The sequence below is a fragment of the Rhinopithecus bieti genome, unplaced genomic scaffold (genome assembly GCF_001698545.2).
Source record: "Rhinopithecus bieti isolate Rb0 unplaced genomic scaffold, ASM169854v2 scaffold_12155, whole genome shotgun sequence".
Classification (NCBI taxonomy): domain Eukaryota; kingdom Metazoa; phylum Chordata; class Mammalia; order Primates; family Cercopithecidae; genus Rhinopithecus; species Rhinopithecus bieti.
Window position 1 is genome coordinate 2641792 of NW_016807423.1, and position 20424 is coordinate 2662215.

The following is a 20424-nucleotide window of genomic DNA, read 5'->3' on the forward strand; positions in this document are numbered from 1 at the left end:
AAAAAAAAAAAAAAAAAAAAAAAGAATGAAGAGCTCGAACAACCCTGCTGTGGGGCTCCACATCTTCCTACCTGTAATGTGGAGGGAGCTGTCTTCTTTGCAGGAGAGTGCCATGTTCTCATGCTGTTATGGTACCAGAAGAATTGAGCCCATTAAGCAGAAACTTCAAGCACAACATCCACAATGCACCTAATGGTAGAAGCCAGTGGAGCATAGTACCTTGAGTCAATAGGTACAATTGAGAATTTGCGGGGAGCATTGCTAGGGATCGTTTTTTGTTTTGTTTTGTTTTGAGATGGAGTTTTGCTCCTGTTGCCCAGGCTGGAGTGCAATGGCACAATCTCGGCTAACTGCAATCTCCACCTCCTGGGTTCAAGTGATTCTCCTGCCTCAGCCTCCTGAGTAGCTGGGATTACAGGCATGTGCCACCATATCCAGCTAATTTTGTATTTTTAGTAGAGATAGGGTTTCTCCATGTTGGTCAGGCTGGTCTTGAGCTCCTGGCCTCAAGTGATCCGCCCACCTCAGCCTCCCAAATTGCTGGGGTTATAGGCATGAGCCACTGTGCCTGGTCCTAGAGTGGTATTTTTATAGGAACAGGTGGGTGCCTAGAATTAGCAAGACTGGTATATGAATATAAATGTAAACACATTTGTACGACAAGCCAGTATAGACTATTGGCCTGAGAATATCTGCATTGCTACAGATGAACTAACACAGCAGTCTAGGGAATCGGACTTTTGACTAGAAACAGAGCCACCGGGAGGCAGCAGTTTCTGAGTGGGTTTGGAAAGATAAAGGGAGCCTGGCCTGGAGGAGAGAAGTCAGCACTACTCCAAAGGGACCCGGGTGAATGCTGGCCTCTGATCAGTGATGCGAAAGCCTTAGTAGACAAGAAGAGAGAGCTGAACTTGAAGCTGAGGTGGGAACAGGCGAAAAGTAGGAGTGTTCGTAGTTGACAACCAAACTCGAAGGAAAATTGATGAAGGAAAGTTTACTCACTAAGTACCTACCTTATGCTGGGTGGGCCCTCTCTTCACTATATTGGTGATATAGGCATTATCTCCATTTTACAATTGAGGAAACAGGCTCAGAGAAGCTGTCTTCAGTTATTCATCAACTATATGCCATGGAATATGAAGCTGAGACACAGTCCTGTTCCTTGAGGATCTCAGAATATTGTAGGAGAGAGACACAGAGGCAAACCACTTTATTACTGTGCTTCCCAGACAAGAGTAGATGTAAGAAGGTGCAATAAAACCACAAAGAGATTTCCCAAGTCACAGAGTCAGTAGGTGTCAGAGCCAGGATTCCAATCCTGGACCGTCTAGGTCCAAACCTCAGCATCTTCCACCATTCTGGCTGCACAGCTATAGTTGTCCAGACCCTTAAGTCATAGTCTGAGTCCTGAGGAAGGACAGTAGTAGCCTTTGCTATTAGCAGGGATTATTATTATTATTATTTTTTGAGACAGAGTCTTGCTCTGTCGCCAGGCTGGAGTACAGTGGCATAATCTTGGCTCACTGCAACCTCTGCCTCCTGGGTTCAAGTGAGTCCCCTGCCTCAGCCTCCCGAGTAGCTGGTACTACAGGTACACGCCACCACACCCAGCTAATTTTTTGTATTTTAGTAGAGACGGGGTTTCACCATGTTGGCCAGGCTGGTCTTGAACTCCTGACCTCGTGACCCACCCACCTCAGGCTCCCAAAGTGCTGGGATTAGGAAGGCGTGAGCTACCGTGCTCGGCCTAGCAGGGAATGTTTAAGAACAAGGAGAGGACATTGGGAATTGGGATGCGGCTCACAAACGTGACGCAGCAGCACATCAGACCCAGAAAGGATGATGGTGCCTTCAGGATTACCAGGTGTGGGTTGGGTGGGGTGGCTCATGCCTATAATCCTAGCATTTTGGGAGACTGAGGCAGGAAGGTCACTTGAGCCTAGGAGTTCCAGACCAGCCTGGGCAACATGGTAAAACCCTGTCTCTACAAAAACACACGAACAAACAAACAAAAAGTAGCCAGGTGAAGTTGCACAAACCCATAGTCCTAGCTACTCGAGAGGCTGAGGGTGAAAGATCACTTGAGCCTGGGAATGGGCCGTGATTGTGCCACTGCACTCCAGCCTAGATGACAGAGTGAGACCCTGTCTCAAAAAAAAGATTACCAGGCATGGAGACCCTCTGCTGGGACAGGACTGATTCAGAGCCTAGAAGTGGCAGTGAATGGTTCTAGCTACGGGAGCCCCTGGGGCACCAGAGAGTGCTGGCTGGTCCTTAGGCAAATTGAGGCCAGAAAGAGGAGCCTCAAAAATCAAGCTGTGATTGAGAGGAGGGGGAGCCATATTGGGAGTAGCACTGGGGCTACGAGAATGAAATCGGAAAATTCTTGGGCCAGAAGGAGAGCTTGCCCGCTGTCTAGGATTACGGTCTCCTTTTTACTTCCGTTGAGTTCAACACATCCTGACAGGATCATCTGCCTCTTTGAAAGCAACTCCTTTGCTTTCAAACTTTGCTTTTTCCTCCCTTCTGAGCACCAGATAGGGAAGAAATCTGGGGCCCTAATCTTTTCTAGGGCTGCTTTGCCTCTGACTAGTGGCTGGATAGCCCAAGCAGATTTTGTACAGTTGGGACAAAGCTGTGGGATTCATGACATTTGTGAGCCACACCTCTGGAGTATGTGAATCATGACTGTCTCTGGGCCCGGGGGCAAATCAGGGTGGAGTCACAGGATTTGAGGTAAGGACACTGGGACTAGAGAGGGGACAGAGAGTAGGCAGAGAGTGGCGCAGCCTAAGGAAGAGAACCTCCCTGGGCAGGTGGCTCCATTTGATTTCCGATTTAAAGGGGAGGCTTAGATAGCCAAGAAGAAAAAGGCTAATAAGAAAAATATTAAACTGCAGTGTGTGTGTCCCCAGGGACTTCCTGTTGCCATGACTGACCTCCCGGAGAGCGCCATTCGTTCCCGAGCATGGCAGCTTTATAGGCACTCGTAGGCCTGCAAAGAACACCAATTTGCTGCTGCAGTTTGTTTTGATAACTGAAACTTTCAATAAATCTATATTAAAATCAAAGGGAAAATTAACTAGGCCCTAGTGAGGGGCACGGAGATAAGGGAGCACATTACCACCCTGGCCTCAGCCACCCCACATCCATCTCTTAGTTCAGATTCAGGTCACCAGGGAGATGAATGGCTCAGGCTCTTGGGGAACAGCTCTGGGGAAAAGCAGGGAGAAAGCGGCATGGCCAGATCCAGCCCTGACTCCTCTCAGAGTGGCAGAAGACTGCTGGGGGGTTGGGTTGGGGAGAAGAGGAGGTGGGGTGGTGGTCATGATGGGAAGAGGGGTAGGAGAAAGGGGTAGGGAAGGGTGAGAATCATAGTAATAGCTACTGTTTACTGAACTCTTTATTCTAGGTAGTGCTAAGCAGTAGTGTATTTAATTCCAATAACAGGTAGATACGAGTATTATCTACATTCTAGAGATGAAGAAACTGAACTTCAGAGAGGTATGTGACTTGCCAAAGGTCGCAGATGGAGCCAGGACTCAAACCTGAACAGGTTCTCTCTGAGTCCACCCTTCTATGCTGTCTTATATAGCTTACAGGGACTACGATGGCAGTAGCAGTTCCTCCAGTTGCCGCATAAAATGGTTTCAGACCCAGTCTGGGTTATCTCAGCTGTGCCAAGGTTTGGGGGCTGCCATGCATTATCCTTGGGTCCTGCATTCTCTGTGCTTTGACCACTGGTTGAGGTCCTAGCTTTGATGGCCACCTTGCTTCTTTTCCTGGTAGTTTGACAGGCTATAAGAAGAACTAACTGACTGGGCGCGGTGGCTCATGCCTGTAATCCCAACACTTTGGGAGGCCGAGGCGGGTGGATCAACTGAGGTCGGGAGTTCAGACCAACCGGACCAACATGCAGAAATCCTGTCTCTACTAAAAATACAAAAATTAGATGGGCCTGGTGGTGCATGCCTGTAATCCCAGCTACTTGGGAGGCTGATGCAAAAGAATCGCTTGAACCCGGGAGGTGGAGGTTGCAGTGAGTTGAAATTGCGCCACTGCACTCCAGCCTGGGCAACAAGAGTGAAACTCCATCTCAAAAAAAAAAAGAAGACTTAACTTGGTCCTGTCTTGTGTTCTTGCTCTCAGTGTTCACTTTAGCTCAGTTGCTTAATCCAGCAGCCAGGATGTCTGTGTGTCTGTGTACTGGACTCAGTTCATCTGCCTCCCCAAATTCACTTTCCCTTGCCTTGTGTGCACCCTTGACTCTGGCCATTGGCCACTTGTTCATTGGACAATCCAACTGCCACTCCCACCTCATTTTCTAACACCTCTGTTTATCTTTGTTTCCCTTGGGATGAGGGTTAGGTTTGGACACAGCCTCCAGTGTGCCCACTGTGGCGGGACTGCAGTGGACCTGATCTGACCCAACCAGAGGCTTTGATTCCTCTCATCATTTTTAGTCTCAAACGAATGACTATACTTCAGGGTGTGGAATCTGGCACCCCCTGTGGCTACTGCAGTGGTGGGGTAACACAACCCTTCCTTCTCCCTGTCACACAGGATGGTTCTATACACCTTGTACGACAGAGCAACTAGTTGTATTTTCTTAGAGGAACTGGCCAACTTCTCAGTAAGACACTATCTTGTACTTTCTTTCCCTCCTTCCCTGCTTCACTTCCCCCTTTCCCCTACTCTTCTATTTATTTGTTTATTTAAGACACGGAGTCTTGCCATGTTGCCCAGGCTAGCCTTGAACTCCTGACTTCAAACGATCCTCCTGCCTCAGTCTCCTGCCTCCTGAGTAGCTGGGACTACTACATGTGTCACCATACCCGGCTTCCCTCATTCTTGATGCCTTGGGATTGTACTCCCCAATTAAATTTGAACGCATAAGTTTTGTCTCAGGCTCCGTTTCCTTTTTTTTCTTTTTCCTTTTATAGAGATGGGATCTTGCTATGTTGACCAGTCTGGTCATGAACCCCTGGGCTCAAGCAATCCTTCCACCTTGTCCTGCTAAAGTGTTGGGATTTCAAGCATGAGCCACTGTGCCCGGCTCAGGCTCTGTTTTCTAGGCAACCAGACAGTACACAACAGAGCCACGGCTTGAGAACTCCAAGTGCTGTGTTAGGCGGCAGTGTAAGGTACCAAGTGTATACTGAGCTGTTAAACTGTTCTATTATTTGAATCAATTTGCCTGGTCTTTGTACGAAAAGAGCTTACAGTGTGGTGAAGTCCTGGAAGCTGTACAGTTGAGCCCTGGTGCACCAAGGAGGAAAGGACACATTCTGGGGAAGTCAAGGGGACCATTGAAGGCTCCACAGAGGATGTTGGGGCTGGGCATTAAATAAAGCCTTGAATCCAGATAGTATAGATTTACTTCATTCTTACAGCCGAGAAGATTGGCTGGGCCTACTCTTAGGCCATAATTCAGTATATAACAAAGCTATCTCACTGCCTCTTGTCTTATTTTTGTATTTGCTTGTTTTATTATCTATCCTTCCTCCTACAGCCCCTCTCCAATTTTTATTTATTATGGCTTTCTGCAGCCTTGTCCTCCCAGGCTCCAGTGATCCTCCCACCTCAGCCTCCTGAGTACCTGGGACTACAAGCATGTGCCACCATGACTGGCTAATTTTTAAATTTTTTGTAGAGATGAAAATCTCGTTATGTTGCCCAAGCTGGTCTTGAACTCCTGGTCTCAAAGGATCCTCCTGCCTCAGCCTCCCAAAGTGTTAGAATTACAGACATGAGCCACGGCACCCAGCTTCCCTCTCCAGTTTAAAAGCTCCTTGAGAATACAGGTGTGTCGTTATTAATCAATGAAGCCTCAGCAACAGAAACAGTGCCTGACACTTAAGAGAGGCACTATAAATACAGGTGGACTGACTGACCAACTGGGGTTAATGTCTAGGTAATAATAGGAGAATCTGTTCCAGCTCCAAGAATTGGAGGATAGTGCCTCCACTTTACTGACTTCGGGATAAATCTGTCCCTGCTGCTGTATATTCCCTCATTTGTTCACAGACATTTACTGCGGGCCTTCTTTATGCCTGCACTATGCTGTGTATTACTGAACAATAACGGAAAAAATGGAACATACACGAACAATATGGAAAAAAATGCTTTTCCTGAAGGACTTAAAACCCTGTGGGAGCGACAACAAGGAAACAGACAATTATAAAACAATATGATAAATGCTGTAGGTGCACAGTAGAGTCACCTAACCTATTACGTGGGGGGGATAGATGATGGCATTCCCTGATATGGGGATTACCAGGCACTCCCAGCTCAGGTGGAAACCGTTACGTTAAAGTCCGATCTCAGAGGTGGTAGGGCCCAGAAATGACATCATCCTAAGTGTAAATATGCAGAGAACACACAGAGGGGCTTGGTAACTGAAGCTGGGCCCAGAAGATGGGGTCCTGACCGATTGTGAAGCTGTCAAAGCCATCATTGGCTTGGCTAAGGGTGAGGTTTCCCAGCTCATAACCTGGGACTCATGACTACCCAGAAAGGCATAACCAGGATGAAGAAACACAGGTCTCTCCAGCTTACTGGAGAGACTGACTGGGGAAGCTCCTCACAGCTGAGGCCAGAAACCTTTTAAACAGAAGTTTCCTCTGAGTGGACCTGAACAAGCCAGTTCCCTCTGCCTTAGGACGGTCCTTCACAAATCTAAGCATTTTCCTCTTAGCTTAACCCCTCCTTGTCTCAGGTCTCCCCCAGGCCCACATCACAGAGTAGATGACAATAATTACTTGTTGAATGAACGAATCATGAAGAGTCATGTAAATATAATCTGTCACGTTGTGAGCCCACATTCACCTTGCGGGTATATTGGAGGGCGGGAAAACGGAGATGGGGGACCTAGGTCGCTGTAGGCCTTAGAAAGTTTCGTTTTAAAAAAATTGCTTTCACAGATCAGAAGTGATGTCCCCGCCCCCGCCTTCTCGTCTGAGTTCGTGCAACGTCAAAACTACAAGTCCCATAAGGCCGGCCGCCGGGAGTCACCATCTTGACATACCTTAGCGCGCATGTCGGCGGGAGAGTGAGCATTTGGGCAGAAGAAGCCCCGCCCGACTGCAGCCCATTGGTCAAAGGGACCGGCAGCGGGCTCAGCGGTTGGCCACAGCGCCCGCCCGTCCGTCGCGTCGGTCGGGGTCAGAGTGCGCGGAGGTGAGTCGGTGTGTTGTGGACTCGTGGTGCTGGCTGCCGCTGTTCAGGCGGCCGGGAACGGGCGGTGGGGAGCGGGCGGAGCTGGCCCTGCCTCTGCCTGGCCGGCGCCGCAGTCGGCGCGGGCCGCGCCCGCCGCCGCCAACTGCCCTGAGCGCCTGCTGAGGCCGAGGGAGACGTCGGGGCCTGCACCTGGAGGGAGCCTGCCGCGCTGGCCCCGAGGAGGGGGCGTTGCCATGGCGACAGCCTCTCCCGCTGCTGACGGGGGACGGGGGCGGCCCTGGGAAGGAGGGCTGGTCTCCTGGCCCCCCGCCCCTCCCCTTACTCTCCCCTGGACTTGGATGGGCCCAAGTTGGGGACAACACCCCGGGGTGGGTGATGCTGAATGCTCCCCTCCAAGATTGGGCCCTGGTTAATGCATGCGGGCCGAGGGTCGCGGTGCGCAGAATTTGTGCAACCTGGGGTGCTGGTCCATGTGCTAACCCTGGATGCTTAATCTACTGAGTAACGTTCTGGCGGAGGGGGAGCGGGGCAGAGCTTTGCAAGACAGGATGGGTGAGTTTATTAAGGGGGTTGACTTACTGGGATTACTAGAAAAGAAAAAGAGGTTTGACCAGAGTGGCTAGAAGTGGAGCAAGGAGATTGTAGTTAGAACATTCCCTTGACCCCCTCCCCAACACATGCACACACACCAGGTTAGCAGTTTACCTCTTTGTAAATCTGAAGCGGTGGTAGTGGTGATGGTGGAAGGAGTGAATGAGGGGCCTAACCTTGCTATCTTTCTGTGTGCCTGTCTTGCAAATGGTCCAGCAACAGGTGTTTTCTCAAAAAAAAAAAAATGAACTTGGATTGAGGCTTGACTGTGAGTTCCTGCAAAATTTAACTGCTCCTTGTTGACTTGGAAGATGCTGGATGTGGGGCCCCCAATGGGGGTTTGGATTTTGTGCTTAGAGCTGGATTTTGCAACGAATAGTGCCCATCGTTGTGTCTGCTTGAGGTCTCTGGCCACTTCAATGGCATTTACTCTTGTCAGACATTTCATCAGTCTCCCAGGGGAAGGGCAGCAAAACATGAATCCTATTGTCTAAAAGACTGTACGCTGTTCAAACTATAGTAGGTTGTGAGTGGCTAAATGAGTTTTGATTGTAGAGTTTCTTCCAGAAATTGGCTTCATGAAATTCTGCTTTATTCTGACTTTATCATATACAGCCTGCCTTGTTTTAGTGGGTTCTTGCTTGGAACTTAAGTTTATTATACCTGGATCTCCTACTATTTAAAAGCCAATTTATAAACAGGGACTTGAAGTGTGACTCCACTAATGTGTGTCTGTGATCCTGGTTAGAAACCCACTTGGCTGCCTTTTCCTCAGAAGGTGGGGGTTGGGGGGAGGAAGCTGCCGGGAAGTGATTGATAAGGTTTCCTTTATGGATTCTGTGGTGCTTCACTGGAGCTCAGAGCACTTTGGCAACTTAAGCACTCCAAATTAAAAGCTCATTAACAATTCCTGCCCAAAGATCCTGTAAATAATCAGCTAGCTAGGTCATAGAGCTTGGCTAAGAGTTCTTCTTCCAACTTGAAATTTCCAAATAAAAGTGCTTTTATTCCCTTTCATTTTGAAAAGTGTTTTCTTTGTGGTGGGGTAAATCCATGAGTGCCCTTTTCCCAGCGGATTTGAGTAGAAGAAAGTCTTAAATGTGTGGAATGGTAGACAGGAATATATTAGTTCCAACCCTAGGTGTTTCTTTATGCAAAAGACATCACTAACAGGGGCATCTCTGCAACTTCTGGTCCTTTGGAGGATATGAATTAGTTGAAAAGGATGATAGGTATCTATTGATGTTTTGACTTGGGATTTAGTTACCTTGACTTTCTTAGAGCTTGAAGCAGGCTTGGAAGTATCCCGAAAGTGTTTCCTAGCCTATGTGGCCATTTGTAGTATGGCTTATGGATTTGTGGCAACCAGCCCCTCCCCCAATCCTGGCCCAGCCTTAGTTCCTTAGTTCTGAATATTGTCAGCCTTACCAGTGTCTTCCTCCTTGACTAGACTAGGATTCTGAAATTACCCGAAGAGGCACCACTTCATGGCTGTCTTTCTCGGTAAATGTTCAGTGTTTCTAGGAGGTGAGCCTCCATAGGAGGAAAAGTATATGACTAGAGAACATGAAAATCATTACAAATATAGTACCAATAGTTTCTGAAAGCTCTGTGGGGGCACCGTCTTTCCACATAGATGGCAGTTATCCCAAAGTTTGAGTTTAGAGTTTGAGGTGTAGTATCCTTCATGGGGATTTGATCCTTGGTATTGAAATAGACTTGTTGCAGAGATGTGTATTTATCCACAGCATTGGGGCTTTCCAGCTCTCACAGAACCTTCAGCGTCCCCAGCTGCCGGTCTTGGCATCTTCGAAGTAAGGAGAGGTGAGAATCCTGTTGCATGGTCAAGTTTGGCTTTATTTCCTTCTGAGTATTTGGACTTGGAGGGTAGGGGGTGGGGGTTGATGCAGATTGTATTTTTTTCCCCACGTATCTAAAGTCTAAACAAATTGTATTTTTTTGTAGCTTCTTCTGATAAGGTAACATATGTTCAAAGTCTGTAGAAACTTACTTAAAGTTTTTAAAGTGGTAAGAGTTGGAGGTGGGAGATCCAGACTCTGAAATTCTGTCACAATTGCTTTATGGGCATCTCATGAGCACCTACTTTAGGTTCAGGATGGTTGAATAGAACCAGAATAGCCCATTATCCTGAGAAATACACATCTTAAGAAAATAGGAAGAAACATCTTTGTTTGGCTTTAAACATTTGTTTATTTATTTAAGAGACAGACTCTTGCTAGGTTGCCCATGCTGGGCTTAAACTCCTGGGTTCAAGTGATCCTCCTCCCCACAAGTAGCTGGAGCTGCAGGCATGTACCACTGCGCCTGGCTCTCATTTGGCTTTTGCTAATGTATTTGACCAAGGCCTTTGGGATCTTGGTTTAATTTAGGTTGCATGTCACCTTTTGGTGGATGGTTAGTTCCAACCTGTCTGTTTTACAAGGATCAGGGACCAGCTAAAGAGGCATACTCTGGATGATTGATATCCAGGGACTTGAGCTTGTTTGTTCAATAGCTAAGGGCCAGGCACTGTGCTGGTTCCTGGGATTATAGTGGTGAACAAGAAAGCCACCTTCCCTGACAGCATAGAGCTTACAAATTCATGGGAGAGATTGATAGTAAAAAGGCAGTTATGATATTATCTGAGAGTGCTATAGTAAGGGAAGTGTAGAGGCTTTGGGAATACTCAGAGGGGCCTCTGACCCAGACTTGTAGACTCAGGGAAGGCCTCTCAGAGGAAGTAAACCTCCTCACATAGAATTAAACAAACCCTCAAAGAACACTGAAAATTAAAAAAAAAAGAAAAAGAAAAAAGAAAATTAGATGAAGACGTGAGGGACCAATTGTCAGAGCTTTGTTGAATATGAGAAAGTTCAGTGTGGCTGAAACAGAGTACTTAGTTGGCAGGGGACAGGAGAATATGGGGAGAGATGAAGCAGAAGGTAAGCAGAGGCCAGAGCCTTAGCCTTATAAACTCTTAGGATTAGGTCAGGGAGTAGAAAAAAGATTAGATTAGGGTTCTGCAAACTTTTTCTGTAAAGGATAAGATAGTAATTATTTAGGCTTTGGGTCTCTGTCACAGCTTCTCCACTCTACTAAACTCTGCAGTTATGCATGAAAGTAGCCACAGACAGTATGAAAAGGAAGAACATGGATGTATTCCTGTAAAACTTTATTTATAAAATAAATAAAGGTGGCAGCTAGATTTGGCCCATGGAACATAGTTTGCTGACCTCTGGATCAGATTTAAGAACAGTAAGAAGCCACTAAAAGTTTTAAGCAGTAGACTGACGTTACATTTGTGTTTTAGAAAGTTGGCAGGCCGGCGTGGTGGCTCACGCCTGTGATCCCAGCACTTTGGGAAGCTGAGGTGGGCAGATCATTTGAGGTCAGGAGTTCGAGACCAGCCTGGCCAACATGTTGAAACCCTGTCTCTACTAAAAATACAAAAATTAGCTGGGTGTGGTGGTGCATGTCTATAATCCCAGCTATTTGGGAGGCTGAGGCGGGAGAATCGCTTGAACCCAGAAGGCAGAGGTTGCAGTGAGCTGAGATGGCACCACTGCACTCCAGCCTGGGTGACAGAGCAAGACTATCTCCAAAAAAAAAAAAAAAAAATTGCTCTGATTTCATTGTGAAAAATGGATTGAAGGGGACAGACAATACTGGAGGCAGAGAGACTAGTCAGGAGGCTGTGGAAAATTACGTGGGTAGCATTTTATTTTTCCCTTTTGTGGCATTATTTTGGTCCTTAAAAATTGAGTATATGGCTGGGCACGATGGCTCGTGCCTATAATCTCAGCACTTTGGGAGACCGAGGCTTGAGGCAGGAAATCGGGACCAACCTGGTCAACATACTGAGACCCAACTCTACAAAACAACCAAAAACAACAACAAAAACTGATCTATAAATATGCTTTTCTTATAAATAAAAATGAGTATAACTGAATCTGCGTATATGAGTATAACGGTTCTCTTTACTAACTTCCTACCCATCTACTAGAATGTATAGAATGTCTACCAAAGAATTTGTTAGAGTTACTGGCTCCTATTTTACACACTGGAAAAGATGTAGAAAGGGAAAGTTGGTATAAAATGAATTGAAAGGGCTGAGCACGGTGGCTCATGCACATAATCCCAGCACTTTGGGAGGCCAAGGTAGGTGAATCACTTGAGGCCAGGGGTTTGAGACCAGCCTGGCCAACATGGCAAAACCCCATTTCTACCAAAAATACAAAAATTAGCTGGGCGTGGTGGCATGTGCCGGTAATCCCAGCTACTTGGGAGGCTGAGGCATGAGAATCACTTGAACCTGGGAGGTGGAGGTTGCAGTGAGCTCAGATTGCGCCACCATACTCCAGCCTGGGCAACAGAGCGAGACTCTGTCTCAAAAAAAAAAAAAGAAAATGCTTTGGAAACTATATTTTAATGAAGTATGGAATAAGCGGAGCCCTGGAAAGGGTCTTGGTCTTAGGGTTCATAGCTTAATGTCAATTAATTTGAACTTCTTGAACCGTACACAGAGAGTATGACCCATTTTCCTAAGCTTTCCAGGAAATTGTCCTCATTCTATATATGTCCTACTTGGTCTCTCCTTTCCTGGCTTGTAGAAGACTGATGACCTCTTCCAGACATTTTGGAGATGTCTCCTAGTTCAGGTATAAGTCAAGGAAAGGGACCAAATAAAGTATTGTATTTGGTGAGCGTCTGATGAATAGGTTAGAGCTGATTGTCCCTTGTCTGTGCTTTCCCTTACTTCCTACATTCCCTTTGTAGGAGGTCTTCATCCTACAAGCCCCAGTGTAGGTTTCTGGTAGCAGTGTTTACGTGACCTTGGGCAAGTGACTTACCTCTCTGAGCTTCACTTTGCTATCTGTAAAATGGAGATAATGAAACAATCGAGTTGGCTGAAGGATTTAATAATGTTTGTAAAACTCTTTGCAGTGTCTTAATAACTTTTATCACTAATAAAATTTTATATAATTAATAAGTTTTTAAAAAGCAGCCAGTATTTGGCTTTTGACTTCCTATTTTTTGTGTCCTCACATTTGTCATTGTGAACATACGATAAAAACATAGCCGCTCGTGGTGGCAGCCAGCAGACAGGAGGAATTTACAACTAAAGCAAGGCACTGCTCTTGATAATGGAAAATTTTCAGACAATGGGTGTTCCATTCAGAATCCCAGAACTGGCCAGGTGCGGTGGCTCACACCTGTAATCCCAACACTTTGGGAGGTCAAGGTGGGTGGATCACCTGAGGTCAGGAGGTCAGGAGTTTGAGACCAGCTTGGCCAACATGGTGAAACCCCATCTCTACAAAAATACAAAAAATTAGCCAGGCATGGTGACACACACCTGTAGACCCAGCTATTCAGGAGACTGAGGCAGGAGAATTGCTTGAACCTGGGAGGTGGAGGTTGCAGTGAGCCGAGATCGAGCCACTGCACTCCAGCCTGGGTGACAGAGTGAGACTCAAGACAAAAAAAAAAAAACGACAAAAAGCAATCCCAGAACTTTTTTCAGTGTGGACCTTAGTCCCATCACCATCAGTAAAGCAAATCGAGTGAGCAGCTTCCCGATAGAAATTCACCAAAGTGTGACCAGCATTCCTCCCTGTCTGTCTGGGGTCATTTATTAGTGTTGCCACCCTGTGGCCTTACATCTTTGTAAAGTGCCTCTCAAATTTTTTAAAATTACTTTTCACCAGCACCCTGGGAAGTGGGTCAGGTGGTCAGCATTCTTGTCCTTGATACCGTATGAAGAAACTGAGGCCCAGAAAGGTTAAATGAGTTGCCTGAGGTCCTGCTGTGAGGTACTATCAAAGCTAGGGCAGATTTGCCATCCAGATGAAAGTGTGTTAGTTTATTGCTATGATTTTGCTTTCCTTGAGTGAGAGGTGCATAGTCATTCCAGAACTGCAATCTGATGCATGCCTTGTCCAGGTCTACTAGGCTTGATTTGGGTCCCACGTTATCCATTTGGTTCTGTTGAGTTTTAATTAGTGATTGCTAGAACCAGAACTGTTGGGAAGCAGATTCCCTTTGGGTCATTGTTTTTAGCCTTTCCTCTTTGGGGGCATTCCTTGAAGAGCCTTGGGTTACTAGGGATTGCTTTGATGTGTTCAAAATTGTGCCTTGTGCCCCACAGCTACAGGTAAAATCAAAAGGCGGATAATTTATGGGAGTGTCAGAGCTGGCCGCTGGCACCTCAGGAGGCCATTAGTATGCCTGTTCAGACCCTCTGTGTCCTTGCAATTGATTCCTCTTTGCATGAGCCTGATTTGGGAAGCTGTAGATCTGTGGGTAGTGATTGGATGTGACAGTCCAAACACCGGTCCCTAAATTAATCCTTTTAATGGTATTCCGGCACCAAGGCAATTCTCTCTCTCTCTCTCTCTCTCTCTCTCTCTCTCTCTCTCTCTCTCTCTTGCTCGTTCACTCTTTCTCTCACTCTCTCTTTCTTTCGCTCTTTTTAACTAGGGAGGACAGAATGGGGTGGGCTAGGAGGAGGGATAAAGAAAGGAAGAGAAGAAGCTTTGTTTGGTGCTTAGGCCCTGCTCTGTTCTAATTAGCATGTTCTAATTCCAGAGCAGTTGGCATCATGACTGTGGGCATATTAATTCATTTAGCAAACATTTACTCTTGCTTACTTTGTGCCTGGTCCTGTGCTGGGTGCTGGGAATACAGAAATGAATAAAATGTGGTCCTTACGCTTAGGGATCTAGCTCAGTGTTTCTCAGGCTTTAAAAAGTGTGTTTAGACGTAACAGTTTAGATTAAAACACACACACACACACACAAAACAAAACAATCTCATGCTCTTCTTTAATGCTATTTGAAATTTTAAAATACATTAGTCTGACAAGTCAAAGAGTTATGTCAAATATGCTTTTTTTTTTTTTTTTTTTACATGCACATGCACACATACACCTATACTGCTGTCTTCTATCCTTCTCCCTTAACTCCTTGAAAATTACTGGTAATAGAAGAAACATACCTAATATCTTACAACATAGTGAGATAAAAGTTATGAAGTAGGAATAAACTGTGCCACTGGATCATACTTGCGCAATTAGCTTTATGATGGAGTGTCAGAGAAAGCCACCAAAAGCGGGGAGATTTGAGCTGGATTTTGAAGAAGCAGTCATAATTTGTCTGGCAAAAAATGGAAGTGCATTCCAAAATAGGGAGTAGCGTTTGCCAAAGCACAGATTTGTAAAAGGAAACGTTACATTTGGGTACTTGAGTAAGAATTGATTATAACCCTGCCTCCTGCCAGTTTTCCACTCTGTAAGATGGAAAGATTTGTTCCTCTGGAATTTTGTTTGAGAAGAGGCTTCGAGTTCCTTGTGCTGCCGTTTTTTTAATTCTGCTTTTGTGCTCAGGCCTGTAATTTTCTTTTAAAATATATATAAAAAAATAAAAACAAGTTAGGATGATTTGGATAGACTTAATTATTGCTTAAGGTTGAGTTACTTTTAGTTAAAGTTACACTTTGCCTCAAAAGAAAAACTGCAGTTGATATGCATTGTTGGCCCTCTGTTGGATGGGGGGAATCAGTCATGTGGGGAAATGTGGGCCCTGGTAGAGAACAGGACCCCAAAGAGCTGAGCACTCCGATCCTTTAGTTTCCTCATGTGTAATATGAGAATACTGTTTCATTCTGCTTGATACTTGGGAGGATTAAATGAGATAAAATATGTAAATCATCAATACAATGCCTGGCTTGGAGTAGATTTTCAGAAAAGGGTGTTTCCCTTTTCTCTTTCTCATGTAGTAACAGCTCCCTTTTACTGAGCACTTGCTATTGTGCAAAGCACTTTTTGTTCATTGTATGGTTAAACTGAAACCCAAAGACACAGGTATTATTATTATAACTATTATCACAAATAATTTATAGTAGAGTCAGGATTTGAACCTAGGTTTGTCTATTACCAGTGTTTTAACACTAGATTATGTAACTCTTTGCTTTACCAGTTCCCCATGTTGGGACCGGGAGTACAGGAAGTATTTAACAGTTCTGGGTATCTCTCTTCTGGGTTCAGATGCTGTCTACAAGTGTGAGAGGTGCTTAAAAGGTTGATGCTACTATACCCTGCCCTCCATCCATCTCTAGTCCATTTATGGTGTGTTAGGAAGCAAGGCTTTGCCCCTTCTCATGTGTGATGGGGTTGCAACAGACTTGCAGGACTTTGCAAAAAGATGTCTTCCAGCTTTGGCTGCTGAAAGAAGTTTGCCCAAGCTACTGGGCATGGCTGATGGTTTAGCAAACAGCAGGCAAATCACAAACAATTGCCTCTTTTTATGTGTTTCTTGGAGCCTCTGAAACAGACCAGTTGAAGGGGAGAGCAAGCCTGCTGTGACCTGTGATGTTGCCATCAGAATTTGGTGTTCTTGAAGGCCTTTAGTCATTTTAGCTCCGCTGATAGTTTGGGATTATTAGCAGCTGCTTCTGAGCTGGGGGAGCTCTCCTTAGCCATGCCTTGGAGCAGAAGCAGCTGTAGCTACAGGCCAAGGCAGGGACTGGATGTAGAGAAGAGGAGACTGTTTTGTTGAGGTGAGGACCCAGTTTTAGAGTTCCTGCTTCCTTTCTGCTTTGGGACCACGTGGAGGTTCCAGGGCGTGTCAAGCTCTGTTTTGTCTTCAACCTCTAGCCTTCAGCAAACTAGACAGAGTCCTCAGGCTCCTGGCATCTTCTGTGAGACTGCACAGCTTGGGAAATGACTAGTGAGGCCTTTTCTTTGTGTTGGAGCAGTAGCCTGAGATCCTGGCCTTGGAGTCGAGAGCCTAGGTTCTATTCTTACTATTTCTTGCAATGTGAACCTTGGGCAGTCCTTTTCTCTTTCTAATCTCATTTTTCCTGGCTGGTTGGATTGTGTTGCCTCTTAGGTTTTCTTTCACCTTTGACAGTTTGTTTTTTACACAGAGAGTGCTCTGGCAGTAAGGATATATTCATTAGATGGAAGATTATGACTTTTGAAGGCATGCAGTTTATTTGTATTTTTTCCCAGGCTGTTTTTAGCTGCTTGAGACAAAGCCTGTGACTAAGTGAGTTCCAGACAGGTGTTACTGTGTTTTTTATTGTTGTTTCTGTGACTCAGGTGCCTGAGCATTTGTGATACTGCAGGTCAGATTGGGTCGGGGACTTACACCAGGCCTGAGAACTGAGGAAGCTATGATTGTTGTATACCTAGGTGCTTCCAGTCAGCTGGACTCAGAACCTGTTGCTGGTAACTTGGAGTTACTCAAATGTATCCCTGCCTCTTAGTCTGGCTTCTAATGGAATGAATTGAATCCAGGGATGGTATAAACATACACCCTCCCAGAAATCCCAAGTACACATGGCTGGGGAGGTGGGAGTGGGAGTAGACCACGTGTTTCACAATGGGCTCCTCTTGTTTTCCCATCCTGAGGACTCCCTTGGCCTGTGTGTGTGGATGTTAAAGGTCGACCCCCTCCGCTCACCCCTCCAGTAATGGAGGCTATAAAATGTCTATTTATCCAAGACACCAGAACGACTCCTCTGTGGTTCCTCTAATCTGGTGATTTGGTGCTTCTTTGGTCTCTCAGGTAAATACAGATTGAGTCTTTTTATAAAGGCATATTATTTCCCTCATTAAATGTGTGTTTTGGCACATGTGTTATTTACCTGATAGACAATAATGGCTGCAGAGGAGCCATTGGTGTCTGTTGTGTAAATACTCTGCACAGAGACCATCCTCCAGGGGCTCTGGCGCAGGCCTGTTTCTCCAAATTGGGCTGGCCCCGTGGCAGTCCCATTTACCCCTCCCCTGTCCCCACTGGGGACCTGGGCCCTTCATATTGAGGAGAGAATCATTCATTTTCCTCCTTGCCATGGGCTACTTGATACCTTTAATTTGCTAGGAGAGGGAAAAGGATGTCTGAGAATAAATGTGTATAAATCTTAGTCTCTGATGAAAGATAGTTTGCAGAAATAGGCAGAATCATAAACTTTCTTTTGAGTTTTGGCCCTCAGTTAGATACTCAAAGTCCCAGTTGATTTTATAAGCTATAGACTTAGAGCCTGCAAATCTGTGACTAAAACATAAAGACATCAATAGGAAAGAGAAATCCCTAAGACACCAGAGGGTGCGAGGGCAGGTGGGATGCTGCTGCAGGGAGCAGGGGTGTTTCCTGAGAAGGCTCTATGGTAGCAGGAGTGCCAGTGAGGTGGGCATTGAGTGGGTGCTCTTCTAATGGAAAGTCGGCTGGTTAGAGATACTCTTTGAGCTGAGAGATGCTTTGAGCCTCTCTGCCAGAGAGAACATGCAGCCTACCTTCTGTGGGCATTACAGGGAGATCTCTGCCTTCCAATACTGTCTGTGTGATATTTTTAATTTTAAAATTTTAACTACATTGCACATGGATTTAAAAAAAAATTTATTTATTTATTTATTGAGACAGAGTCTCTGTCACCCAGGCTGGAGTGTAGTGACATGATCTCAGCTTACTGTAAACTCTGCCTCCTGAGTTCAAGCGATTCTCCTGCCTCAGCCTCCTGAGTAGCTGGATTACAGGTGTGTGCTACCATGCCTGGCTAATTTTTGTAATTTTAGGAGAGATGGGGTTTTGCCATGTTGCCCAGGCTGGTCTTGAACTCCTGACCTCAAGCGATCTGCCTGCCTTGGCCTCCCAGACTGCTGGGATTACAGGTGTGAGCCACCCCACCCCACCCCACCCAGCTGATTTTAAAAAGCAATTTTGAAAAATGGTTTGAAACAGCCCAAATTTACATAAAGTTGTAAGTACAATAGAAGGAATTTTTTCCCTGAACCATTTGAGGGTTAAATTGCCGACCTAATACCCCATCATCCTGAATACTTGGTTTGCATTTCCTATAAACAAGGACATTTTCCTACCTAGTCACAATACAACCATCAAAATCAGGAAAGTAACATTGATACAAAACCTCTATATAATCCTCGGACCCCATTAAAGTTTTGCCAGTTGTCCTAGGAATGTTCTTTGCAGCAAAATGATCCAGTTCAGAATTGTGGGTTGTATTTGGTTATCAAGTCTCTTTAGTCTCCTTTAGACTTTCCTCAGTAAACGTTCCTTGGCATTCATGACCTTGATACTTTTGAAGATTACCGGTTGGTTATTGTTTAGATTGTCTCTCAATTAGGGTTTGTATGACATTTTCTCATGATTAGATTTAGGTTGTGTATCTTCAGGAATGTGTCAGAAATGATGCTTTGTTCTTTTCGTTACATGATTTTGATTTATCCCATTATTGATAATGGTCGCTTTGATCACTTGATTAAGGTGATGTCTGCCAGGCTTCTCCATCATAAAATTACTCCTCGTTGTAATTAATAAGTATTTCGTGGGGAGATACTTTGAAACTATGTAAATATCTCACATCAAAGTTTAATTTTATTGATTTATATCTTTATGGACTCATGGTTTTCTATTCAGTGCATTATAATCCATTACTATCATTGTTTCTTGGCCAGTGGGTGGCTTCTGTATGCTTTTGGTATGTTCCCATCATTCTTTGGGTGTTTCCTTGCTTTGTGGTACAAGATGTTATGGGCTTATCTGGTTTTTCTCTTGCTGCATCCCTGGAATCAGCCATTTCTCCAAGGACCTCTGTTTCTTTTAGTGGAGAATGGTATTTAGAAGGCAACTGGGACTGGGTGCTGTGGCTCATGCCTATAATCCCAGCACTTTGGGATGCCAAGGTGGGAAGAACACTTGAGCCCAGGAGTTTGAGACCAGCCTGGGCAACATAGTGAGACTCTCATCTCTACAAAAAAATAAAAGTATTAGCTGGATGTGGTGGCATGTGCCTGTGGTCCAAGCTACTTGGGAGGCTGAGGTGGGAAGATTGCCTGAGCCTGGGAGTTCGAGGCTGCAATGAGCTGTGATTGTGCAACTGCACTGCAGCCTGGACAACAGAGCAAGACCCTGTCTTAAAAAAAAACTAGAAGGCAATGGAGTGCTAGGTGTGCTCATTGCCATTGTTACTGCTCCCTGGCTCTTCCTTAAACAGAAATATATATGCATATGTATGTATATTTGTGTGTGTGTGTGTGTATCCATCTGTCTATCCGATATACATCTAATCAAAAACCATGAGTTCACATTCTTCCTGCCAATTCCAATCCAACACCACAGATTTTCTCCGTTTCCATTTTTTAACTCCTTTCTGTAACAGTGAGAAACTTGGGTCCCATTATCCTTAATATATGCACTTTGATCAGTTCCTCTGTAGGTAGCTAATCTCCTATTACTGCCACTGCCCTTTACCCCTCATGAGTGCCTCTTTTACCCTGCCTATGTTACCCCACATCAGACTGCCAGCCGACATGGATGCTCTCCACACCCCCTTGGTTCTGACATGCTGTACCACACCTTTCCACCTCTGCAAGGATGTCTTCCTCACCCTGCCTGGGCTCTGACAGTGTCCCCCAGACCTCTCTGGCTCACCCTACTCCACCTGTTACAGATATCTGCCCTCTTCTGCTGCACCTAATGGCTTTAGGATTGAGTTTTTCAGGAAGGGAAGAGGAAGAGCTACCCTCTGTTTCTTGACTTGAACTGAACTTGGTTGTTAGAAGTAAGGGCAGTGTGGAATCCAGTAACTGCTGATATGTGGAGGCCTGACCTCCTAATGTCTACTCTCAAGACT

At 45.5% G+C, this 20424-nt stretch overlaps 1 protein-coding gene across 12 annotated transcripts in view; it reads left to right on the forward strand.

Moving 5' to 3' along the window:
* Positions 1 to 7032: 7032 nt before the first annotated feature.
* The window catches only part of ERI3 (ERI1 exoribonuclease family member 3), a 136212-nt gene continuing 122820 nt past the window's right edge, over positions 7033 to 20424 (forward strand). For 2 of the 12 annotated variants that reach the window (XR_001887293.1, XM_017881845.1), the window contains exons 1-2: positions 7185 to 7547; positions 9519 to 9594. Coding sequence is in view for 4 of the 12 variants with exons in the window: in XM_017881845.1 (XP_017737334.1) it covers positions 7413 to 7547; positions 9519 to 9594 (211 nt within the window). In the remaining 8 variants the exon portion in view is untranslated. Of the gene's footprint in view, positions 7548 to 7568; positions 7732 to 9518; positions 9595 to 20424 lie in introns of those variants that run through there. The other 10 variants (XM_017881846.1, XM_017881853.1, XM_017881850.1 and 7 more) reach the window with 10 other exon arrangements.